The 20873-nt window shown below is 45.4% G+C and overlaps 1 protein-coding gene and 1 pseudogene across 1 annotated transcript in view; both read right to left on the reverse strand.

Annotated features, from left to right (window-relative positions):
* CATSPERD (catsper channel auxiliary subunit delta) overlaps positions 1 to 20873 on the reverse strand; it is a 106302-nt gene that overhangs the window by 39091 nt on the left and 46338 nt on the right. Inside the window, exons 7-10 of the mRNA XM_006869024.1 lie at positions 12072 to 12167; positions 10089 to 10171; positions 3814 to 3927; positions 851 to 940 (exon numbers count right to left, since the gene is read on the reverse strand). Of these exons, the coding sequence (XP_006869086.1) occupies positions 851 to 940; positions 3814 to 3927; positions 10089 to 10171; positions 12072 to 12167 (383 nt within the window). The remainder of the gene's footprint in view (positions 1 to 850; positions 941 to 3813; positions 3928 to 10088; positions 10172 to 12071; positions 12168 to 20873) is intronic.
* On the reverse strand, positions 15565 to 18134 carry LOC102836984 (annotated as a pseudogene).

Genomic DNA, 20873 nt, shown 5'->3' on the forward strand with positions numbered 1-20873 from the left:
GGAAGACCGTAGAAGAATTAATGCTTTTGAGTTATGGTGTTGGAGGAGAATATTGAAAGTGCCATGGGCTGCCAAAAGAACCAATAGATCCGTTTAGGAAGAAGTGCAGCCAGAGTGCTCCTTGGAAGCCAGGATGGCCGAACTTCATGTCTCATACTCCGGACATATTGTGAGGAGGGACCAGTCACTGGAGAAGGATATCATGTTTGGTAAGGTGGAGGGTCAGAGAAAAAGAGGAAGAGTCTCCAACGAGATGGATTGGCCAAGTGGCAGCATCGGTGGACTCAAGCGTGGCAACAGTAGTGAGGTTGGTCCAGGATCAGGCAGTGTTTCGTTCTGCTGTGCACAGGGTCACTATAAGTCGGTACCAACTCAATGGCACCTAACAACAACAACAACATATAAGTATATAGTGACACAAGAGATGACAACCTAGGAAACCTTGTGGGGCAGTTCTACACCATCACGTGGGGGCACTGTAAGTGAATGATATATATAAAAGTATATAGTGACACTATAGATGCCAACCTAAGAAATCTTGTGGAATCATTATACACTGTCACATGGGAGCACTATGAGTGGATGATATATAAGAGTATATACAAATATATAGTGACACAATACATGACAGCCTAGGAAACCCTATGGGGCAGTTCTATGTTGTCATATGTGGTCTCTACAAGTCAGAATCGACCCCACAGCACCCAGCAAGAATTCCCAGTGGACAAACAGATGGATTACGTTATAGGAGCAGAGGTTGCAGCCCCTCCAGGGCCCTGAGAGCCCCCATCTGGGTCAGGAAGGAAGAAGGGAGGGGACTGGCTGGGCCTGGAGGGGCCACAAAGCTCACCATTTGGTACTTGATGTTCCCATCTAGAGTGTATTCCATCTCCTTGATGCTCACCTGCAGCCCCAGCGAGTGTGGGTTGCTCACAGTCACCTGGAGGATAGGAGAGAAGCAAGTGTTATGCATTGTTGTTGTTAAGTGCCGTCGAGTTGGTTCCAACTCATAGCAACCCTGCTCCATTACCTGTCTATATCCTGGGAGTCCTCAGCAGCCTGCCTTCTTACCTGCCAGACCTGCCTATCTGCCTTCCTACCTGTCTGCCGTCTGTCTGACCTGCTGATCTTGGTTTATCTGCCCTGCTGCTACGTGAGTCAGGCATCTCCAGTCTGACATCTGACAAACGGGCTTGGGATCTGCCCATCTCTAAACTGTGTGAGCCATTTCCTTGATATAAACCTCTTTATATACACACACATAAGTACGTTTCACTGACCTGCTTCTCTAGAGAGCCCAGCCTAAGAGAGCATTCCAAAATATTACAACTTAGGAAGTCTTATGGAGTCCTGGTGTGGCACTGTAGGATAAGCACTAGGCTACAAGGCTGCTTTGAATCACAAGGTTGGCAGTTCGAACACACCAGCCGCTCCTTAGAAACCCTATCCAGAGTCGGAATCTTGAGTTGCAGTATTGATGGATTCTATGGGCAAAATATTAAATGATGCAGAAAGCATCAAAAGAAGATAGAAGGAATACAGAGTCATTCTACCAAAAAAAAAAAAAAAAAAGAGGAAGACCCTCAAGTAGATGGATTGATGCAGTGGCTACAACAATGGGCTCAAACAGAACAATGACTGTAAAATGGTAAAGGAGCTCTGGTAGCGTAGTGGTTACGAATCGGGCTGCGAACCTTAAGGTCAGTGGTTTGAAACTACCAGCCGCTCCACAGGAGAAAGAGGAGGCCTTTCTACTTCCATAAAGATTTACACCCTCGGAAACCCTGTACAGGGTCTCTATGGGTCGGAACCGACTCAACAACACTCAACAACAACACCATACCAAAAAGAAATGTTCGATGTACAAGCATTTTAAGAGGTAGCACATGTTCAAGAGCCAATGATACTGACGGAAAAAAGTTCAATGTGCACGCAGGCATTGGCAAAGAACAAGGCACTGGGAATTGATAGAATACAAATAGAAATCTTTCAACAAACTGATGGGACACTGGAAGCACTCACTCATCTATGCTAGAAAATTTGTAAGACAACTACATGGCCAAGCTGACTGAAAGAGATCTGTTTTCCCAAAGAAAGGTAACCCAACAGAATGTGGAAATCATCGGACAATATCATTGACACCACATGCGAGTTAAGTTTTACTAAAAGTAATACACAAATGGCTGCAACCATACATTAACAGAGAACTTCCAGAGGTTCAAGCTGGTTTCAGAAGAGGATGTAGAATGAGGGATATAATTGCTGACGTCAATGGATCTTGACTGGAAGCAGAGAATACCAGAAAGATGTTTACCTGTGCTTTATTGACTACATAATGGCTTTCAATTGTGTGGATCATGATAAGCTGTGGACAACATTGCAAAGTATGAGTATTCTGGAACTTAATTGTGCTCATGAGGAACCTGTACACAGACCAAGAGGCAGTGGTTCGAACAGAATGGTTTAAAATTAAGAAAGGTGTGTACCAAGGTTGTATTCTTTCACCATACTTATTCAATCTATAAGCTGAGCAAATAATCTGTGAAGAAAAATGTGGCATCAGGACTGGAGGAAGATTCATTAACAACCTGCACTATGCAGATGATACAACTTTGCTTTCTGAAAGTGAAGAGAACTTAAAATACTTACTGATGAAGATCAAAGACTTTGGTATGGATTACATCTCAATCTAAAGAAACAAAAATCCTCACCTCTAGACCAATAAACAACATTCTTATCAACGGAGAAAAGATGGAAGTTGTCAAAGACTCCATTTTTCTCAGATCAATCATCAGCACTCATGGAAGCAGCAGTCAAGAAATCAAATGACATGTTGCATTAGGTAAATCTGCTGCACAAGACCTTTTTAAAGTGTTGAAAAGCAAAGATGTCAGCTTGAGGACTAAGGTGCATCTGACCCAAACCGTGGTATTTTCAATAATCTCATATGTATGCAAAAGCTAGACAGTGAATAAGGAAGACTGTAGAAGAATTGATGCATTTGAGTTATGGTGTTGGAGGAGAATATTGAAAGTACCATGGGTTGACAAAAGAACAATCTATGTTGAAAGAAGTACAGCCAGAATGTTCCTTGGAAGCTGGGATGGCAAGACTTCATCTCTCATACTTTGGTCATATTATCAGGAGGGACCAGCTCCTGGAGAAGGTATCATGTTTGGTAAAGTGGAGGGTCAGAGAAAAAGAGGAAGACCCCAGCGAGATGGATTGGCCAAGTGGCAGTAGCGATGGGCTCAGGCGTAGCAATGATTGTGAGGTTGGCCCAGGATGGGGCAGTGTTTCGTTCTGTTGTGCATAGGGTCGCTATGAGTCGGTACTGACTCGATGGCACCTAACAACAACAACAACAACGAGTTGGAACCGACTCAAAGGCACTTAACAACATTATACATACATATTTGTTGTTGCTGCTACATGCCAATGAGTCGGTTCTGATTCATAGGGACCCTGTATAGGGTTTCTGAGGAGTAGCTGGTGAGCTGGAACCACAGACCTTGGGGTTCAAACCGACTTTAAAGTCCAGCTCATTACTCCACAGCGCCACACCAGGACTCCATATATATGTGTGTTGTTGTTATGTGCCGTGGAGTTGGTTCTGACTCATAGCGACCCTGTACAGGGTTTCCGAGGCTGTAAATCTTTACGGGAGCAGAAAGCCTCATCTTTCTCCCATGGAACAGCTGGTAGTTTCGAACTGCCAGCCTTGCGGTTCGCAGCCCGATTCGTAACCACTACGCTACCAGAGCTCCTTATATATATGTGTAGATGTATATATATATATAAAGAAACACTTACAAGTGGGATTGGTGACTTGTACACCTGAGGCACAATGATAGCCTTCAGCGTCAGATTGCTGTTCATATCAATGGTGTGCATCTGGTCTTCAAAATACCCATGGAGATACTCCATCTGGTTAGAGACCCACAAGAGGAAGTCAATCCCTTGTATACTAAAAGAAAGGACAAGTGGTCCCCAGAGATGGAACCTTCCACGTCTTACTGGTTCCTTCCATGGTTTCTTGCTATGCTATCATCTCTGGGGGTGCTCCAGGTCTGTGCCACCACTGCTCCCCACCCTCCCTAAATACTGCGCCCTGATTCTTACCAGGATTGTTTCTTAGCCTTCGCACAAGAGTATGTATGAATCCGTAGGCGATATGGTTTAGTCCTGGCATTCTCCAAAGCTAGGATGCTTTCAGTTTATTTCAATCTCTAGGATCTTTCTTCCCCCACCCCTCATGGCTCTTGTTCCCTCTCATAATTCATCTTCAAGGACTTCAGGTCGTTGGGCCTGTAGAGTTTGCCATGGTTTGAACAACTTTCTGGTGTTGTTGAGCAGGGTCCTGTGTCTTCAGCATTCCCTCCCAGCAGATGAATGAATGGCTGGGTTAGACCGAGCATTGGAAACACTCAAGGGCGTGTTATCTTTCATCAGCGACACATACACCTAATGTCTGTACAACTGTCTCTCTTCCTTGACGTTCCCAGTCATTGAAGCTCGAAGCCTACTAATTAATCCATTTGCTATGGACCGAATTGAGTCGCCTCAAAAATATGTGTTGTAAATCCTAACCTTTATACCTGCGAATAAGGAAGACCGTAGAAGGATTGATGCATTTGAGTTATGATGTTGGAGGAGAATATTAAAAGTACCATGGGCTGCTGGAAGAACACACTAATCTGTGTTGCAAGAAGTACACCCAGAGTGCTTAGAAATCAGCATGGCCAGACTTCGTCTCTCATACTCCGGACATATTATCAGGAGGAACCAGTCCCTGGAGAAGGACATCATGCTTGGTAAAGAGGAGGGTCAGAGAAGAACAGGAAGACCCCCAACGAGATGGACTGGCACAGTGGCAGCAACAATGGACTCAAGTTTGGCAATGATTGTGAGGTTGGCACAGGTCTGGAAAGTGTTTCATTCTGTTGTGTGATGGGTCGCTATGAGTCAGTGCCAACTTGATGGGACCTAACAACAAGTGGTTCCGAATCGGGCTGCTAATCTCACGGTCAGCAGTTCAAAACTACCAGCTGTTCCGTGGGATAAAGATGAGGCTTTCTGCTCCCATAAAGATTTACAGCCTCGGAAACCCTATGCAGAGTCAGAACCGACTCCACGGCACATAACAACAACAACATAGCTGTGGTTATCACCCCGTTTGGGGATAGAGTTTTCTCTGTTACGTTGGTTAGGTAATCTGAGTGTAGCATCCACTCGTCTGTCAAGTTTGCTGTACTGTGGTGGCTTGCAGGTTGCTGTGATTCTGGAAGCTATGCTGCTGGTATTTCAACTACCAGCAGGGTCACCCACAGTGTACGGGTTTCAGCTGAGCTTCCAAACTAAGACTGGGAAGAAGGAAGAGGCAGACTACTTCAGAATGTTTAGCCACTGTAAACTATGGCATTGCGCTAGAAGATGAACCCCCTCAGGCAGGTAGACACTCGAACTACGAGTGGGTGGGGAAGAGCTGCCTCCACAAAGTGGCACCAACCGTAACCATGTGGATGGAACAAAGCTTGTAAGACCCTCATGTGCTGATGGGGCATAGCTCGAAATGCGAAGACACAGCTGCAAATATCCTTTAATAAGCAAAACATGGGATGCATGAAATAAGAACCTAGGAAAACTGGAAGTCATCAAAAATGAAACGGAATGCATAAAATCAATATCCTAAGTACTAGTGATCTGAAATGCACAGATATCGGCCGATCTCAACCACACAACCGTATGGTTAGTTATGCTGGGAATGACAAATTCAAGAGGCATGGCAACACATTCATCATCAAAAAGGACATTTCCAAATCTATCCTGAAGTATAATGATGTCAGTGATAGGATAATATTCACATCCTTACAAGGAAGACAAGGATCTCTGATAGTGTAGTGGTTACAAGTTGGGCTGCTAACCTCAGGGTCAGCAGCTCGAAACTACCAGCTGCTCCAGGGGAGAAAAATGACGCTTTCTGCTTCCGTAAAGAGTTACAGCCTTGGAAACCCTATGCAGGATCACTATGAGTTGGAACTGACTCCACGGCACATAACCACCATCACAAGGAAGACCAGTTAATACAACTATTACTCAAATCTATACACCAATCACTAAAACTCATGGTGAAGAAATTAAGAATTTTACCAATTTCAGCAGCCTGAAATTGATCACACAATTATCAAGAGCACTGATAATTTCTGGCTTTTTATCTGCAGGAGAAAGATAAGACTTTCTGCTATTACAAAGATTTACATCCCCAAAAGTCCTATACAGGGTCACTGTAAATTGTAACTGACACTGTGGCACTTAACAACAAGAATGTAAATGTTGAAAATAAAGAGGAAGGATCAGCAGTTGGAAAATGTGGCTTTGGAGATAGAAATCATGCTGGAGATCACATGATAAACTTTTTACAAGAACTATGCCTTGTTTACAATGAATAAGGAAGATTGTAGAAGAATTGATGCTTTTGAGTTGTGGTGTTGGAAAAGAATATTGAAGGTACCACGGGCTGCCAGAAGAACAAACAAATTTTTGTTGGAAGAAGTACAGCTGGAAGCCAGGATGGTGAGACTTCGTCTCTCATACTTCAGACATGCTATCAGGAGGGACCAGTCCCTGGAGAAGGACATCATGCTTGGTAAACTGGAGGGTCAGCGAAAAAGAGGAAGACCCCAATGAGATGGATTGGCACAGTGGCAGCAGCAATGGGCTCGAGCATGACAATAATTGTGGGGATAGCGCAGGACCGGGCAGTGTTTCATTGTTGTTGTGTCTCTATGGGTTGGAACCAGCTTAATGTCACTTAACAACAACAGAAACAAGGACTTATTTATTGCAAATATCTTTTTACACCAACATAGAAGGTGACTAGACACATGGACCTTGCCAGATGGAATACACAGGAATCAAATCCACTACATCTGTGGGAAGAGACGATGGAGAAACTCAATGTCGTCAGTCAGAACAAGGTCATTGACCGACTGTGGACTAGACCATCAATCGCTCCTATGCAAGTTCAAATCAAAGCTAAAGAAAATTAAAACAAACTCATGCAAGCCCAAATGTGACCTTGAGTATGTTCTACACGAGTTTAGAGGTCATCTCAAGAACAAAATTGACACATAGAGTACCAAAGACCAAAAGACCAGAGGACCAGAAGAGTTGTGGGATCACATAAAAAAGATGAAAAAAGCAGAATATCCAAATTTCTTGGCATAGGCAAGTAAGCACTTGCAATGTTATAGCCATTTGTTGAGACATCTCAACTAGCATTCTGTCAATTCCTGGAGCCTTCGTTTTCACTGATGCCTACAATGAAGCTTGAAATTCTCTTCGATACCTTTGGTTTGTGATGATGTGCTACCTTCTGAAATGGTTGAACATCAACCCGTTCTTTTTGGCACCGTGACTGTGTATTGCTTCTATCTTCTTTGGATGCTTCCTGCATTGTTCAATATTCTGCCCATAAGATCATTCTTCAATTTTGCAACTCGAAGCTTGAATATTTTTCTTTTCTTCAGTTTTTACTGAGTAATGCCAAACGTGTTCTTCCTTTTGAGTTTTCTAGCTCTAGGTATCTGCACATTTCATTTTGGTACTTTAATTACCCTTTGTAATTTTCTGTTCAGCTCTTTAAGGTGATCATTTCCTCCATTTTGTAAGTTTCAGTCTCTTAGGACATCCATTCTAGTCTTTTCTAGGCATCAGATCAATTGAAGCAGGATCACAAACAGGAGCCTGGACCATTGTTTTCACACCAATAAATGCGAGTGCTCTACACTTGACTTATTTTCATAAGCACGATATGCTAATTTTTAAGCAGCAATGTGTAAAGGAAATGGGCATGGTGTGCTTATGAAAATACCTCTTAGGGGAGGGCGTGGCTGGCAAAAAAAAAGCAGAATGTGGGTGCATTCTTTGCAAAAACATAGTCGACTACAGCAATGCTCATTGGGTTATCCACAGTGGCCATATGAGATAGAAACAACTGAAGTGTCCAGCCGAAGTGGACTCAATAGACAGACCCTGTGGTCCGTCCACACAGTGGAGTACTACTCAGCCTCAAGGAGGAGTGAAGTCCTGATACTCACCACCATGTGGCTGGACCCTGAAAACATTAAGCTGAGTCCCCAAAGGACAAATATTGTCTGGTCTCCTTCTATGAAATACGAAGAAAAGGTAAATGGGAGGGAGGAAGGTGGGCAGCCAGGGCTTGGGGGACACTGAGCTTCCATGAAGGTGAAGGGATGATCTGGAGATGGGCAGCGGGGGAAGGGTGATCAACATGACGCACGCCACCCAGGTCATTGATGTGTGCGAGGAAAATAGTGGAAGGGTCAAATGGCTTTTCATTTCTGTTTTTATCTCATGAAAACAATTCTTTGTTAAACTGGGTAAGAAAAAAAAAGAGTACGTTTACAAACAGAAAAGAAAAACTGATGGGTACATTTACGTACTTTGCAATCCTCAACCTGTAGGCTGGGGTCCATGAGTGTTTCCAGAACGTTCACAGAGCACTTAAAGAACTCTGTGGTTGTTGAAGGCATGCTGTACACGGGGTTTATGAGTTCAAACATTCCCGGACGGGTGAACATCACGGCTGTATCTGGCAACCACTTGTGTTGGTCTGAAAGCTAACAGAAAGACGATGCCTGAGCTCTCATCACAATACTCCTGGCTGATTGTATTTCGTGATTCAGATTTAAAGAAGGGTTCTTTTTGCTGTTGTTTAAAAAGACATGAATTCCATCTGTGAGTGAACTGCTCTATAGTTTTATTCACCCCTGGGGAATTACATTATTTCATTAAAGAGGACGCTGGATAGACAGGTCTGAATTTGTTTGCAAGAAGCCTGGTGGTGTGACAGTTAAACACTCAGCTGCTTACCAAAAGGTTGGGGTTTGAAACCCCCAGGTGCTGTGTGGAAGAAAGACCTGCCAATCTGGTGTTGTAAAGATCGTGCAGCCTAGGAAACCCAACAGGGCAGTTTGGCTCTGCCACATGGGTTCACTATGAGTTGGAATCGACCTGATAGCCCCTCACCACTTGTTTGCAGATCTTGATCTCTTTTGAGAGTCTGATGGAAATGATAGAACCTCTCCCCTGAAAACACACGTCAGAAACGTCAGGGTTCAGGCTCCCAAGAGACAGTTCTCAGGTTTCCTGCACACCATTTACCTGGCCTTTCCTGGCCGGCACACCTCATACGCAGCGGGTCAGTGATGCTGAGCTTCCAGACTCTGATAGAGTAGGAAGAAAGGCCTGGTGACTGAGTGCTGCCAAATCAGTCAGTGAAAACCCTGTGGAGCAAACCGGCCTGGTCCCCGACTGATCATGGGCTGGCACAGAAACGGGCAGCGTTTTGTACTTTTTAGAGTTGGGGTTGGTTCAACAGCACCTAACAAGAACCTTCCATAGCTAGGCACCTTTGGGGTCAATAGAGTGGTTGTGGACTTAGTGGAAAAACACAGAAGTTGGAGGCCAAAGCCGGGGAGGCTGCTCTCACTCAGCCATGGTCGAGTTTTGAATTATCCTTATAAGCTGGTAGACAGAGCTGATTCCAGCTCCCGGTCATCTTACGGACTTCATGCCAGGTCCTGTGCCCCCTCCCCCCATCACTGGCATGTTCTAATCCATCCTTGTGGCTACCGTGCCAATCTGTCACCAAACACCATGCCCTCCCCCAGCAGCTGACCCTTCCTGATGACATGTCTAACTGGGTCCAAGTCGGTCAAGGTTCTGTAGCGATCCATGGGGCTTTTGTTGGCTGGTGTTGGGATGTGGGTGTCTAGACCTTGCTTCGTCCTGAAGCGCTGCTGAAAACTGTCTACCACAGGAGAGACCCTGCGGCTGACAGCAATCCACAAGCCACCAAGCTAAGACACACATGGTGGTTCTAAGACCATGGTGGCCACAGAAGCAGCTTGGAGCTCACCCTGGCATGTTTTAAGTGTAAACTCTATTTACGCGTGTGGTTTTCTTGTTATAACTGGCGTGACCTCTATACTTCAGAAGTACCCAAAGCTCCACCACAGGATCAGGACCAACCTGGTCATGATCCCACTTGGATTGTTACCTACTTTGATTATAGAGTCCGACAGGGTTCCCAGACTGCCATAGTACACGCTGCTCGGCCAAGTTAAAACTACCAGCTCGCTTTGCCCTAGGAAAAAGAACAAAAGAAACAACGGATACAATGCTTCGATGGATATGAATCAGTTTTAACTTTTGGACACGGAGTAATGCAAAGGTTTATTTTATCTCTATTTTTGTATATACAGAAGCATCTGATATTTCCTGCATCTCTGCTCTGGTTTCTCACATGCAATTCTGTTTCCTGATTGAAAACAGCCTTCTTGCTCCCTTCTGACTGTAGGGATCACCAGAGGGTATGTAGAACTGACAGAGAGAACCGGAGCCATTGCATTGTCTTAACCAGAGGGCAGTAAACTCATTCTGCAAACGGTTAGAGAGAAAAGTATTTTCGGGTTTGGGGGCTTTCGGTCACAACCATGGATCTCACATAAAACAGTGTGCATTGGCCGTAAAGAAAATTGTATTTAGGAAAGAAAGTGATGGGCTGGGTTTAGCCAAGTGGCTGTGGTTGGCTGAACTCCTGCAAAGGGTAATGCCTCTCCTCAGGGTGAGGGCGGGTGATGGGTGCAGCCAGCTCTCCCATTGCTCCGTCTCAGCAATGCCTCACACCATGATGGGATCCCATTTATGAAGAAGAAAGGAGGGAGAGGTGATGGAGGGAGGAAGGGAAGGAGAGAAGAGGGAACAGACTCTCCATGCTCAGCTGGTGGTGGCTGTGTGCCGTGGAGTCGGCTCCGACTCACAGTGACCCTGTACAGAGTTTCTGAGGCTGTAAATCTTTACGGAAGCAGAACGCCTCATCTTTCTCCCATGGAACAGCTGCTAGTTTCGAACTGCTGACCTTGCCCAATTCATAACCACTACGCTACCAGAGCTCCTTGTTGTTGTTGTTGTTAAATGTCATCGAGTCGGTTCCGACCCATAGCGACCCTCTAGAGGGTTTCCAAGGAGCGACTGGTGAGCTTGAACCACCAACCTTGTAGTTCACACTGACTTTGCAGTCCAACGCATTAACCCACAGCGCCACACCAGGACTCCTTAGATTCTCCATTAATACATGTGGGAGTCTTTCTGCTGGTAAGATGTAGCTCAGGGGTCTGGATCTGGGATGCTGCTCAAAGGAACTTCAAACCCATAAGGCTAAGAAAGAAAAGCTTACAGGACCATGCATCCCTGCATTATTATAAATTCAGTTTTACATATTAGAGTTACAGAATGATCATTCAGAAGGCTGGGGTAGCGCAGTGATTAAAGCACTCTGCAGCTATTTCCATGGAGATGCAGCCTCAGAAATGCTGCGAGGCAGTTGGGCCTATTCAATGGCTGGCCATGGTGAAACCATGTTCAACCACAGACAAATAGACGCAAGGCGTAAGGGGGCTGTGACATAGAAGACTGACTTTTTAAAAATAATGTCAAAAGACACCACAGTTTGTTGCATGATTTATCTGCCTCAAAATTTCCAAGGCAGTAAAGGAGCTCTGGTAGCGTAGTGGTTACGAATCGGGCTGCGAACCATAAGGTCAGCAGTTCGAAACTACCAGCTGCTCCGCGGGAGAAAGATGAGGCTTTCTACTCCCGTAAAGATTTACACCCTCGGAAACCCTGTACAGGGTCGCTATGGGTCGGAACCGACTCGAAGGCACTTAACAACAACAACAAAACTGTGTAAGGGAAAATAATCTCTTGGTAAATTGCATTTTTAGAGCCTGGAAAACTGTGGCAACAACAACAACATAACAACGGGACGACAATTTACTAGGCGAGAAATTCTGAGCACCCAGGAACGTTCTACTTCGTCATTAGAGAGCATGACAGTTTAAGGCCTAGGTCACTATTGCTGTGTGCCACCCTTGGTTTTGTTCTGTGTGTTGGTCTCTTGACCCCCTTGGACCCAGCAGGGTCAAAGGGCAGGGAGGCCGGGTGTGAGGGTTTCTAGAAAGTTACCAAGCGAACCAGGCACACACCAGTGGCAATACTGTGGATGGTGAGGTTGGCTTCGAAAACAGAAGGATACAAGATGTAGGATGCAAAGTTCACGGTCACCGTGTTGACAAGCTGACCTGTGAGAACAGAGAGGAGGAGCCTGAGGAAAAATAGCACAGCCAAATCCCGCTGCTGTTGGGTCCACCCCATGGGACAGCTGCTCCTGGGGGCAGTGGAAAAGAGGAAGACCCTGCACGAGATGGACGTGCACAGTATCAGCAAGACCCCAATGGTGAGGATGGCACAGGACTGGGCAGTGTTTTGTTCTACACAGGGTCACTATGAGCTAGAACCGACTGGACACCATCTAACTCCAACCATATCTTCATGGAAGCAGACGGACACGTCCCTCTCCCACACAACCGCTGGGTAAGCTCAAATGATCAAGCTTTTAGGGAGCAGCTGAGTATTAACCATGAACTACCAATGTTTCTTGAAGCATGAGGACATGGGCTCAAAGGACAAAGAGGGTGTCCCACTGTTGGGCCAGGACCAAATGGTTCAAAATGGTCATAATGTGGACTCCAAGAAGCCGAACGGGAGACCCAGCACTCAAGATCCGAAATCCAGAAGAGCTGTTACCTGTTCTGCCCACCTCTCTCCTATTCACTCCACCACCCACCCACTTCAGTAACAGAAACACCACCACCTACAGTGCTGCTCAGAACCACCACTATGCCACAGCCCACCCTGTTTACACGTGTGGAGCTAGGAAGGGACACTCAGGCCATTTTTGTCAGAGAAGATCATCCACGCTGGAGCAAGCCAGAAGCAGCTGCCATGAGCTATGGGCATAGCCTTGGCTGTGTTTGTGGTCTCTACGATTCCCCCAGGCGGTGGGTGGGTGGGGTGGGGAAGCAGGACAGCTGCAGCCAAGGCACTCTGGGTCCAGCAAGCCCATCTGAGGGCCCAAGGCCTACAAAATATCCTGAGTCTGCCCAACATCCATGCCCAAGTACACACACACACTCCTAGGAACACAGATTCCAGAGAAGGGGTGGTGAATGCCTCTGGGAAAACAATGCTGAAAGGTTTTCTGCACAGGAAGTCGGCCCAAGGCCTGGAGCCCCAGCTGGCTGGGCACAGGGCTTTGGGGAACTGTCCCGGCTGGCTTTCTGCTCTTCCTTTTAATGAGACTTGTCTAATCTGCTTTAGACAAGACCTGGAAAAGCAGGTGGGGAGGAAGGAGGCTCCCAGGGATGCCACCCAGACTAAGTCTGACCTTGTAGGTCTAAGAAAAACACTTCCCACAATCCTCCATCTGCTATTCCCTGGGCAAAAAACAATGCACGTTCACAGACAGCGTTTTGCTGACATCCGTTTTACCGCCCTTTACAGAAGGGCTCCGGCTCACACTGCTCCAGTCTCTGGCTACAGAAGGGTGTCTGCTGAGTACTGAGCATTTGTGTGTGCCCCCTACAAACAGCCTTCTGGTGATGTGGACAGAGGGGTCTCAGCAGCAGGGTGAACCTGGGGACAGGACTGGATGAAGCAACACCACATCTTTTTAGAATTCCCAGGCTGTCTTTCACAGGTAGCGAGCAGTGGAGGAGGCGAAAGGCCCCTTGCTTTGTGCAGGGCTTCCCCTTCTGTGCTCTGGGAGTCTTGGAAGGCATGGTGATGGGACAGCCCGGGCCGCATCGCCTCAGCAGTGAGTGGTATCCCACAGGGCATGTGTGTCTGCTTCCAGATCTCCGACAGGCCAACGAAAGGCTTCTGGAGACAGGAAGGACAGACCTCATGAAGGAAGATGACTCGTAAATCCTCCATGTGAGTGGTCCTTTTGCCTTCCGTGGCTTAAGGCATCCCTCTGAGGTGTCCTTCCTCAGAAATATCTGTTTTCTGAGCCCGGCTGGACCTCCAGGGCAGGGTTTTGAGGCTGGGCACACAGAAATTGGCTGTTGAAGCATAGATGCTCCGGGCTGACTGGGCGGCTGACCTATAGGACAGATGCCCAACTCCAGCTGGCCCTGGTCTGTCTATTGTCCCTAGTGCGTTTCTGAACCCAACAGAAACCTCCAGAGTGCAAATGTCTGTCCAGAGTAAGACGGCAGGAAGGGAGCCATCCCTGACCTGTCCATCCCCAAGAAAGGGGGCTCAACACCACTGGCTGAATTTCCACCTGGTGGCTAAGAGTCCTCTTGTGTAATCTGTGTGTGGTGGCGTTTGAAATTTTTACTGTTTGTTTTTTAAAAAGCAAACTTAACTCCCATGTAAACTGTCACATAATTTACAATGTTGTTGTTGTTAAGTGCTGTCGAGTCGATTCCAACCCATAGCGATCCTGTACAGTGTTTCTGAGGCGTTAAATCTTTATGGGAGCAGAAAGCCTCATCTTTCTCCTGCAGAGCAGCTAGTAGTTTTGAACTGCTGACCTTAAGGTTCACAGCCCGATTCATAACCACTACGCTACCAGAGCTCCTTAATTCACAATAAAACATTTTAAAAAAATTTTTTTGACACCTGAGAAGAAAATTGTGGAGTTTTCATAAAGTTTTCTCTCTCTTCTTTTTTATCACAAAAGGAAAAGGTAAGGAGTCACACGGAGGAAATACAGCATCTGCTCTTGGAGGCAGCAGGGTCACTGAGACCAGTGGCAGCAAAGGTCCGGTGGCTCCGAAATGGGCAGAGCTGAACGTCTGCAAGATCCGAACTACAGGCTGGACGGCAGGCTCTGCTGAGTGGCGCCACCGGACCACCCCAGCTCTGGGAGCTCAGGATGAACTGGCCAGGCTGTTGGTGGGACTGCTGGCATCGGAGAGGCTGTGTAGGCCTATGGAGCCGGTCCAGGAGCCACCCCCAAACCTCTGCAACATGCCCAGGTGGAAGTTGGGGCATGCTTGGTCAGGTGGTCACTGAGCACGAAGCGCTTCTCACAGATGGGGCAGTTGATCATCTTCTCCCCTGTGTGTGTTCGTTCGGAAGCTTGTCGGGTGAGCAAACTTCTTGTTGCAGTTCTGTCAGCTGCAGGCCAAGGGCCTTTCACCTGTGTGAGTTCTCAGGTGTGCTTTGAGGTGGGAAGATTTCCCGTAAAACGTTCCCGCAGCCCATGTAGTGACCCTTCTGCTTTCTCTGCGGGGATTCGAAGTCGCAATGACTTCGGCTCCTTGGGCTCCCTCTACTGCAGTTAACAACCATCTTTACAGAGGAGGTTACTTACCTTTTACAGCAAGGAGAGATAGAGAAAGAATCACAGTAAAACAACGGCAAACTTAAGGGGCAAATATTTACAAGTACTTTATCATCACAACAAAGACTAAAAATATTACTCCCTTGGGCAACTGAGAAAACTTGAACTGTTACCACGACCATCACCCCCCATAAGAAAATATTTGCTGAAACAGTCCTGAGACTTTGTAAACCCAAGTCAAGTTTAAACTCAATAAATCAGTGCAAATCCTAAAGGCTACAATTCCCTGTTAAAGCAAAGGGAAGAAAATCCATCTGGGGACTCAAGATGAAGGAAGGCTGTCTTCAGTAGAACTGCCTACCGTCAGAGGTTTTCTTGCTTTTTTTTTTTTTTTAATCTTGGACTTTTTGACCTTTGTGAGTTTCTGATAGCCAAAGCCACACTACCTCCTCACTTGGTTTGTCTTCATTGCTATTCACATTCAGATCAACAAAAAGAGGTACCTTGAAACCAATTCACAAAGCAACTTGAGGTAACTTTGAGTTATCACCAGTAAAGATCTGTTTCAGAAAATGAGAATCATATGCTCGAATATGTTAAAGTGTTCAAGAGCAAAGATGTCAGTTTGAGGACTAAGTCGTGTCTGACTCCAACCATGGTATTTTCTTGCATGCATGTGAAAGTTGGACAACGAATAAAGAAAACCATAGAAGAATTGATGCATTTGAGTTATGGTGTTGGAGAAGAATATTAAAAGTACCATGGACTGCCAGAATAACAAACATCTGTCTTGGAAAAAGTACAGCCAGAATGCTCCTTAGACTCCAGGGTGGCCAGATTTTGTCTCTCCTACTTTGGACATATTATCAGGAGGGGCAAGTCTCTGGACTTGGTAAAGTGGAGAGTAAGCGAAAAAGAGGAAGACCCCCAATGAGAAGGATTGGCACAGTGGCAGCAGCAATGAACTCAAGCGTAGCAACGATTGTGAGATAAGCACAGGACTAGGCAGATAGTTTCATTCTGTTGTGCATAAGGTCGCGATGAGTCAGTACCGACTCGATGGCACAACAACACATGCTTCCTGCACTGAATTATGAAGGAGGTATTCTTTTCAATCACTTTTTCAAGCTGAGGACTGAATACCAGAAATTTTGGACCAGGAAACCTCAAATTCACTTAGTGGAACTTTGCATTGCTGGAAATAACAAAGGAAACCCAATTCAAGGAGCAAAATGAGCAAGGTGTGCCCTCTTGCACTTAGACCTCTGGGTCTTCTACCCACACGATGAATACCCTCCTTAGGGTCATCTGAGGGTCATGCTGAACAATCTGGTCAACTTCAGGAATATCCAGTCCTCGAGCTGTCACGTCTGTTCACAGCAAGATCCCCGAATCTGCACTGCAGAATTGAAAGAACGCGGGTATCCACTTATTTTGCTTGGGCCTCCCATGAACGGTCAAGACAGGTTAAGTCCATGTAGTTCAGTGACTCAGAGTGGTATGTAACAGACTTGCCACATGAAAAAAAAACACCATTAGCTTCCTAGCTTCTTCTTTCCGTGTTTCTCAGGAATGTAAGGAGTAGAAGGAATCTCTTTTAAGAGGCACAAACAACGTATCCCTGCTCAAGCCCCATCGGCTGTTGCACTGGCTTCATTACCATCAACACCAACGCACAAAGCTTCCTTTTCAGAGAAATCCTTGCCAGCTCTTCAACTTCTCGGGTTTGCGTGGCAGAAAAAAACATGGTCTGTCCGTGTACCGGCAGAAGTTTAATCATTTGCTTTTAATTCCTCTTCAAAGCCAACATCCAAGATTTAATCAGCCTCACGAGTAACAAACACTGCAGATTTTTATACGCGAAGCCTGGGGTGTTCTGTGTGTGGTCTAGGAGGCGGCCTGGTGTGCCTCAATAATGTTGATCCCGTTAGCAAGTTTCTGTGTTTCAGCAGATCTGTTACTGAAGCTCCTCCCCAAGCCCCCCATCGTGTGAACGTGGTGGTGCGTCAGGAGCTCCTTAAGCACACCAAAACTCTGCATGGCCAGTTCCCTAGTAGGTGACAGGATAAGGACTCCTATCTGCTGAGTTATGGTATTGGAGGAGAACATTGAGGAGTTATTGTGTTGGAGGAAAATACTGAAAGTACCATGGGCTGCCAAAAGAACAAACAGATCTGTGTTAGAAGAAGTACAGCCAGGATGGCCAGACTTTGCCTTTCGTACTTCAGACATATTGTCAGGAGGGAGCAGTCAGTGGAGAAGGAAACCATGTTTGGTAAAGAGGAGGGTCGGAAAAAAATAGGAAGACCCTCAATGAGATGGATTGGCAAAGTGGCGTCATCGATGGGCTCAGACATAGCAGTGATTGTGAGGTTGGCCCAGTATCAGGTAGTGTTTTGTTCTATTGTACAAAAGGGTCACTATGAGTTGGTACCGACTCAGCACCTAACAACAACATCTGGTAGCATGGTGCTTACGAGTCAGGCTGCTAAGATCATAGTTAGTTGTTCAAAACTGCCAGCGGTTCCATGGGAGAAAGAAGAGGCTTTCTGCTCCCGTAGATTTACAGCCTCAAAAACCCTCTACAAGGTAGAGTTAGAACTGACTCCATGGCACACAATCACCTCCATTCATGGGCATAAATTTTAGCTTAACAATAAGTTTAACTGCACAGATGAGAAATGCTGGGGTTTTACCGCTGCCTGTTTTTTGCTAGAAGATTCCTACCTTGCAGAAGTGACTGGTTATTTTTTGCCACATTTCTGCATTGTTTGTAAAGCCCATTTCCTTTGCTGCCTTCAGATGGTTTTCATTAGTGAATTAAATGAGGAATCGTCCTATGGCCCTGTCAATCCCAGGGCAGGCTGGGCACTTCGCTGTCATCGTCCTTGTCATCTGGCTTCTCCACTCCCATTTCTGCTTCTGCAGTAGCCCCCAAACCCCCTCTTCAGATTCCTCTTTGTGTTCAGTTTTGTGAGGCTCACAGCACCACCTTTTTCTTTTTTGGTTCTGAACAGGGAGGCTGTGTTATAGATGCCCCATTGGTCAAGATGGCAAACATCTTGAGAGATTTTAAATTTTTTACATTTTCTAGTGCTTCTTTACACGTATCTCCATTAGAGGCTTCTGATTATCCCATATTCATAGATTGTTTAAGGGATTTGTTGTTGTTGTTAATCTTTCCCACCTCCCACTATTCCTTCAGGCAGATTTCCATTTTGGGCTTCTGATTGGCATGTCCCAAATGTAGCTTTAGGTTTCCCTGATGCAATGGAGTTTCCACTTCTATTGTGCTTACGGACCAAAGTGTGTTTATCCATGCTTCCACTGATGGACCCTTAGGCTGTCTCCATCTTTTTGCTGTCGTGAATAGTGCTGTGATGAACATTGCTGTGCATATATCTACTCATGTTCTGGCTCATATTTCCTGTGGATATGTACCAAGTAGAGAGACTGCTGGGTCATTAGGCATTTCTATTTCCAACTTTCTGAGGAAGTGCCATACTGTCTTCCACAATGGTTGGACCATTTTACAGTCTCTCCAAACCCTCGTCAGCATTTGTCTTCTGTGTTTTTGAACTTGGATATGAATGCTGGTGTGTGATGATATCTCATTGTTGTTTTGATTTGCATCTCTCAAAACATCCTCACCAACAAACAACATCCATATAAATGGAAAAAAGACTGAAGTTGTCAAAGACTTCATTTTGTTCAAATGAACCATCAACACTCATGGAAGCAGCAGTCAAGAAATCAAATGACATATTGCATTAGGCAGATCTGCTGCACAAGACCACTAAAATATTCAAGAGCAAAGATGTCAGTTAGAAGACTAAGGTGCGCTTGACCCAAGCCATGGTATTTTTGATAACCTCATATCATGTGAAAGTAGGACAGTAAATAAGGAAGACTGTAGAAGAATTGATGATGCATTTGAGTTGTGGTGTTGGAGGAGAATATTAAAAGTACCATGGACTGCCAAAAGAACCAACAGATCTGTGTTGGAAGAAGTGCAGCCAGAATACTCTTTGGAAGCCAGGATGGCCAGACTTTGTCTCTCATACTTCAGACATATTATTAGAAGGGACCAGTCACTGAAGAAGAATATCATTTTTGGTAAAGTAGAGGTTCAGAGTCCTGATGTGGCACTGTGGGTTAATGTGCCAGACTGCAAAGCTGTTTGAATTGCAAGGTTGGCAGTTCAAGCTCACCAGCTGCTCCTCGGAAACCCTATACAGGGTCGTTATGGGTCGGAACCGACTCAACGGCACTTAACAACAACAACAGAGGTTCAGAGAAAAAAAGGGTCCATCCCCAAGGTCTCGTTTCATTCTTCTACAAATAGATTTCCAATTTTGCCAGCACCATTTGTTGAAGAGACTAGGACTTCAATTAATGTGTTTGGGCCCTTTGTCAAAGATCAGTTGACCATACGTGGCTGGCTTTATATCTTGGTTCTCAGTTCTCTTCCATCGACCATGTATCTTTCGTTGTACTAGGCTGTTTGGACCACTGTGGCTGTGCAGTTAATTTTGGTATCAGGGCATGAGAGACCTCCAACTTTGTTTTTCTTCTTAAGCAGTGCTTTCTTTCCATATAAACTTCATGATCATTTTTTCCACCTCTTTAAAGTATGATGTTGGAGTCCTGGTGTAGCACCGTGGGTTAATACGCTAGACTGCGAAGTCGGTTTGAAGCACAAGGTCGGCAGTTCAAGCTCACCAGCTGCTCCTCGGAAAACCTATACAGGGTCGCTATGGGCCAGAACCGACTCAATGGCACTTAACAAAATAACAAAGAATGAGGTTGGGATCTGGCCTGGAATTGCATTATATCTTTGGATTGCTTTGGATAGTACTGACATTTTCACAATGATGAGTCTTCCTATCCATGAGCATAGTGTGTTCTTCCATTTTTGTAAATCTCTTTTGGTTTCTTGTAGTAGTTTTCTTTGCATAGGTATCTGTTTCTCTGGTTAGATTTATTCCTAAATATTTCATCTTTGGGGTGACTACTGTAAATGGTATTGTTTTCCTAATTTCCTCTTCAGAGCTGTCTTTATTAGTATAGAGGAGTCCAACTGATTTTTATATATTGATCTTGCACCTGGCCACTTTGCTGAATCTTTCAATGAGTTCCAACAATTTCCTTGCTGAGTTTTTGGGATTTTCTATGTATAGAATCGTATCATCTGCAAATACAGTTTTACTTCTTCTTTGCCAATCTGGATGCCTTTAATCTCCCTTCTTGCCTTATGGCTCTGGCTAAGACTTCCAAAATAATATTGAATAGGACTGGTGATAAAGGGCATCCTTCTCTAGTTCCTCAAAGGGAATGCTTTCAGTTTCTCTCCATTAAGAGTGACATTGGCTTTGTATTGTTGTTAAGTGCTGTAGAGTCAGTTCTGACCCATAGCGACCCCATATAGGGTTTCCAAGGAGTAGCTGGTGAGTTTGAACCTCCAAATTTGCGGTTCAAACCGACTTTGCTGTCCAGCACATTAGCCCACAGTGCCACTGTATAAGCTCTTAATTATGTTGAGGACTTTCCCTTCTATTATGTTGAGGACTTTCCCTTCTATTCCTACTTTGTTTAGTGTTTTTTTTAATCAAGAATGGATGTTGGATTTTGTCAAATGCCTTTTCTGCATCAA

Source organism: Chrysochloris asiatica, unplaced genomic scaffold (genome assembly GCF_000296735.1).
Source record: "Chrysochloris asiatica unplaced genomic scaffold, ChrAsi1.0 scaffold00125, whole genome shotgun sequence".
Taxonomy (NCBI): Eukaryota; Metazoa; Chordata; class Mammalia; order Afrosoricida; family Chrysochloridae; genus Chrysochloris; species Chrysochloris asiatica.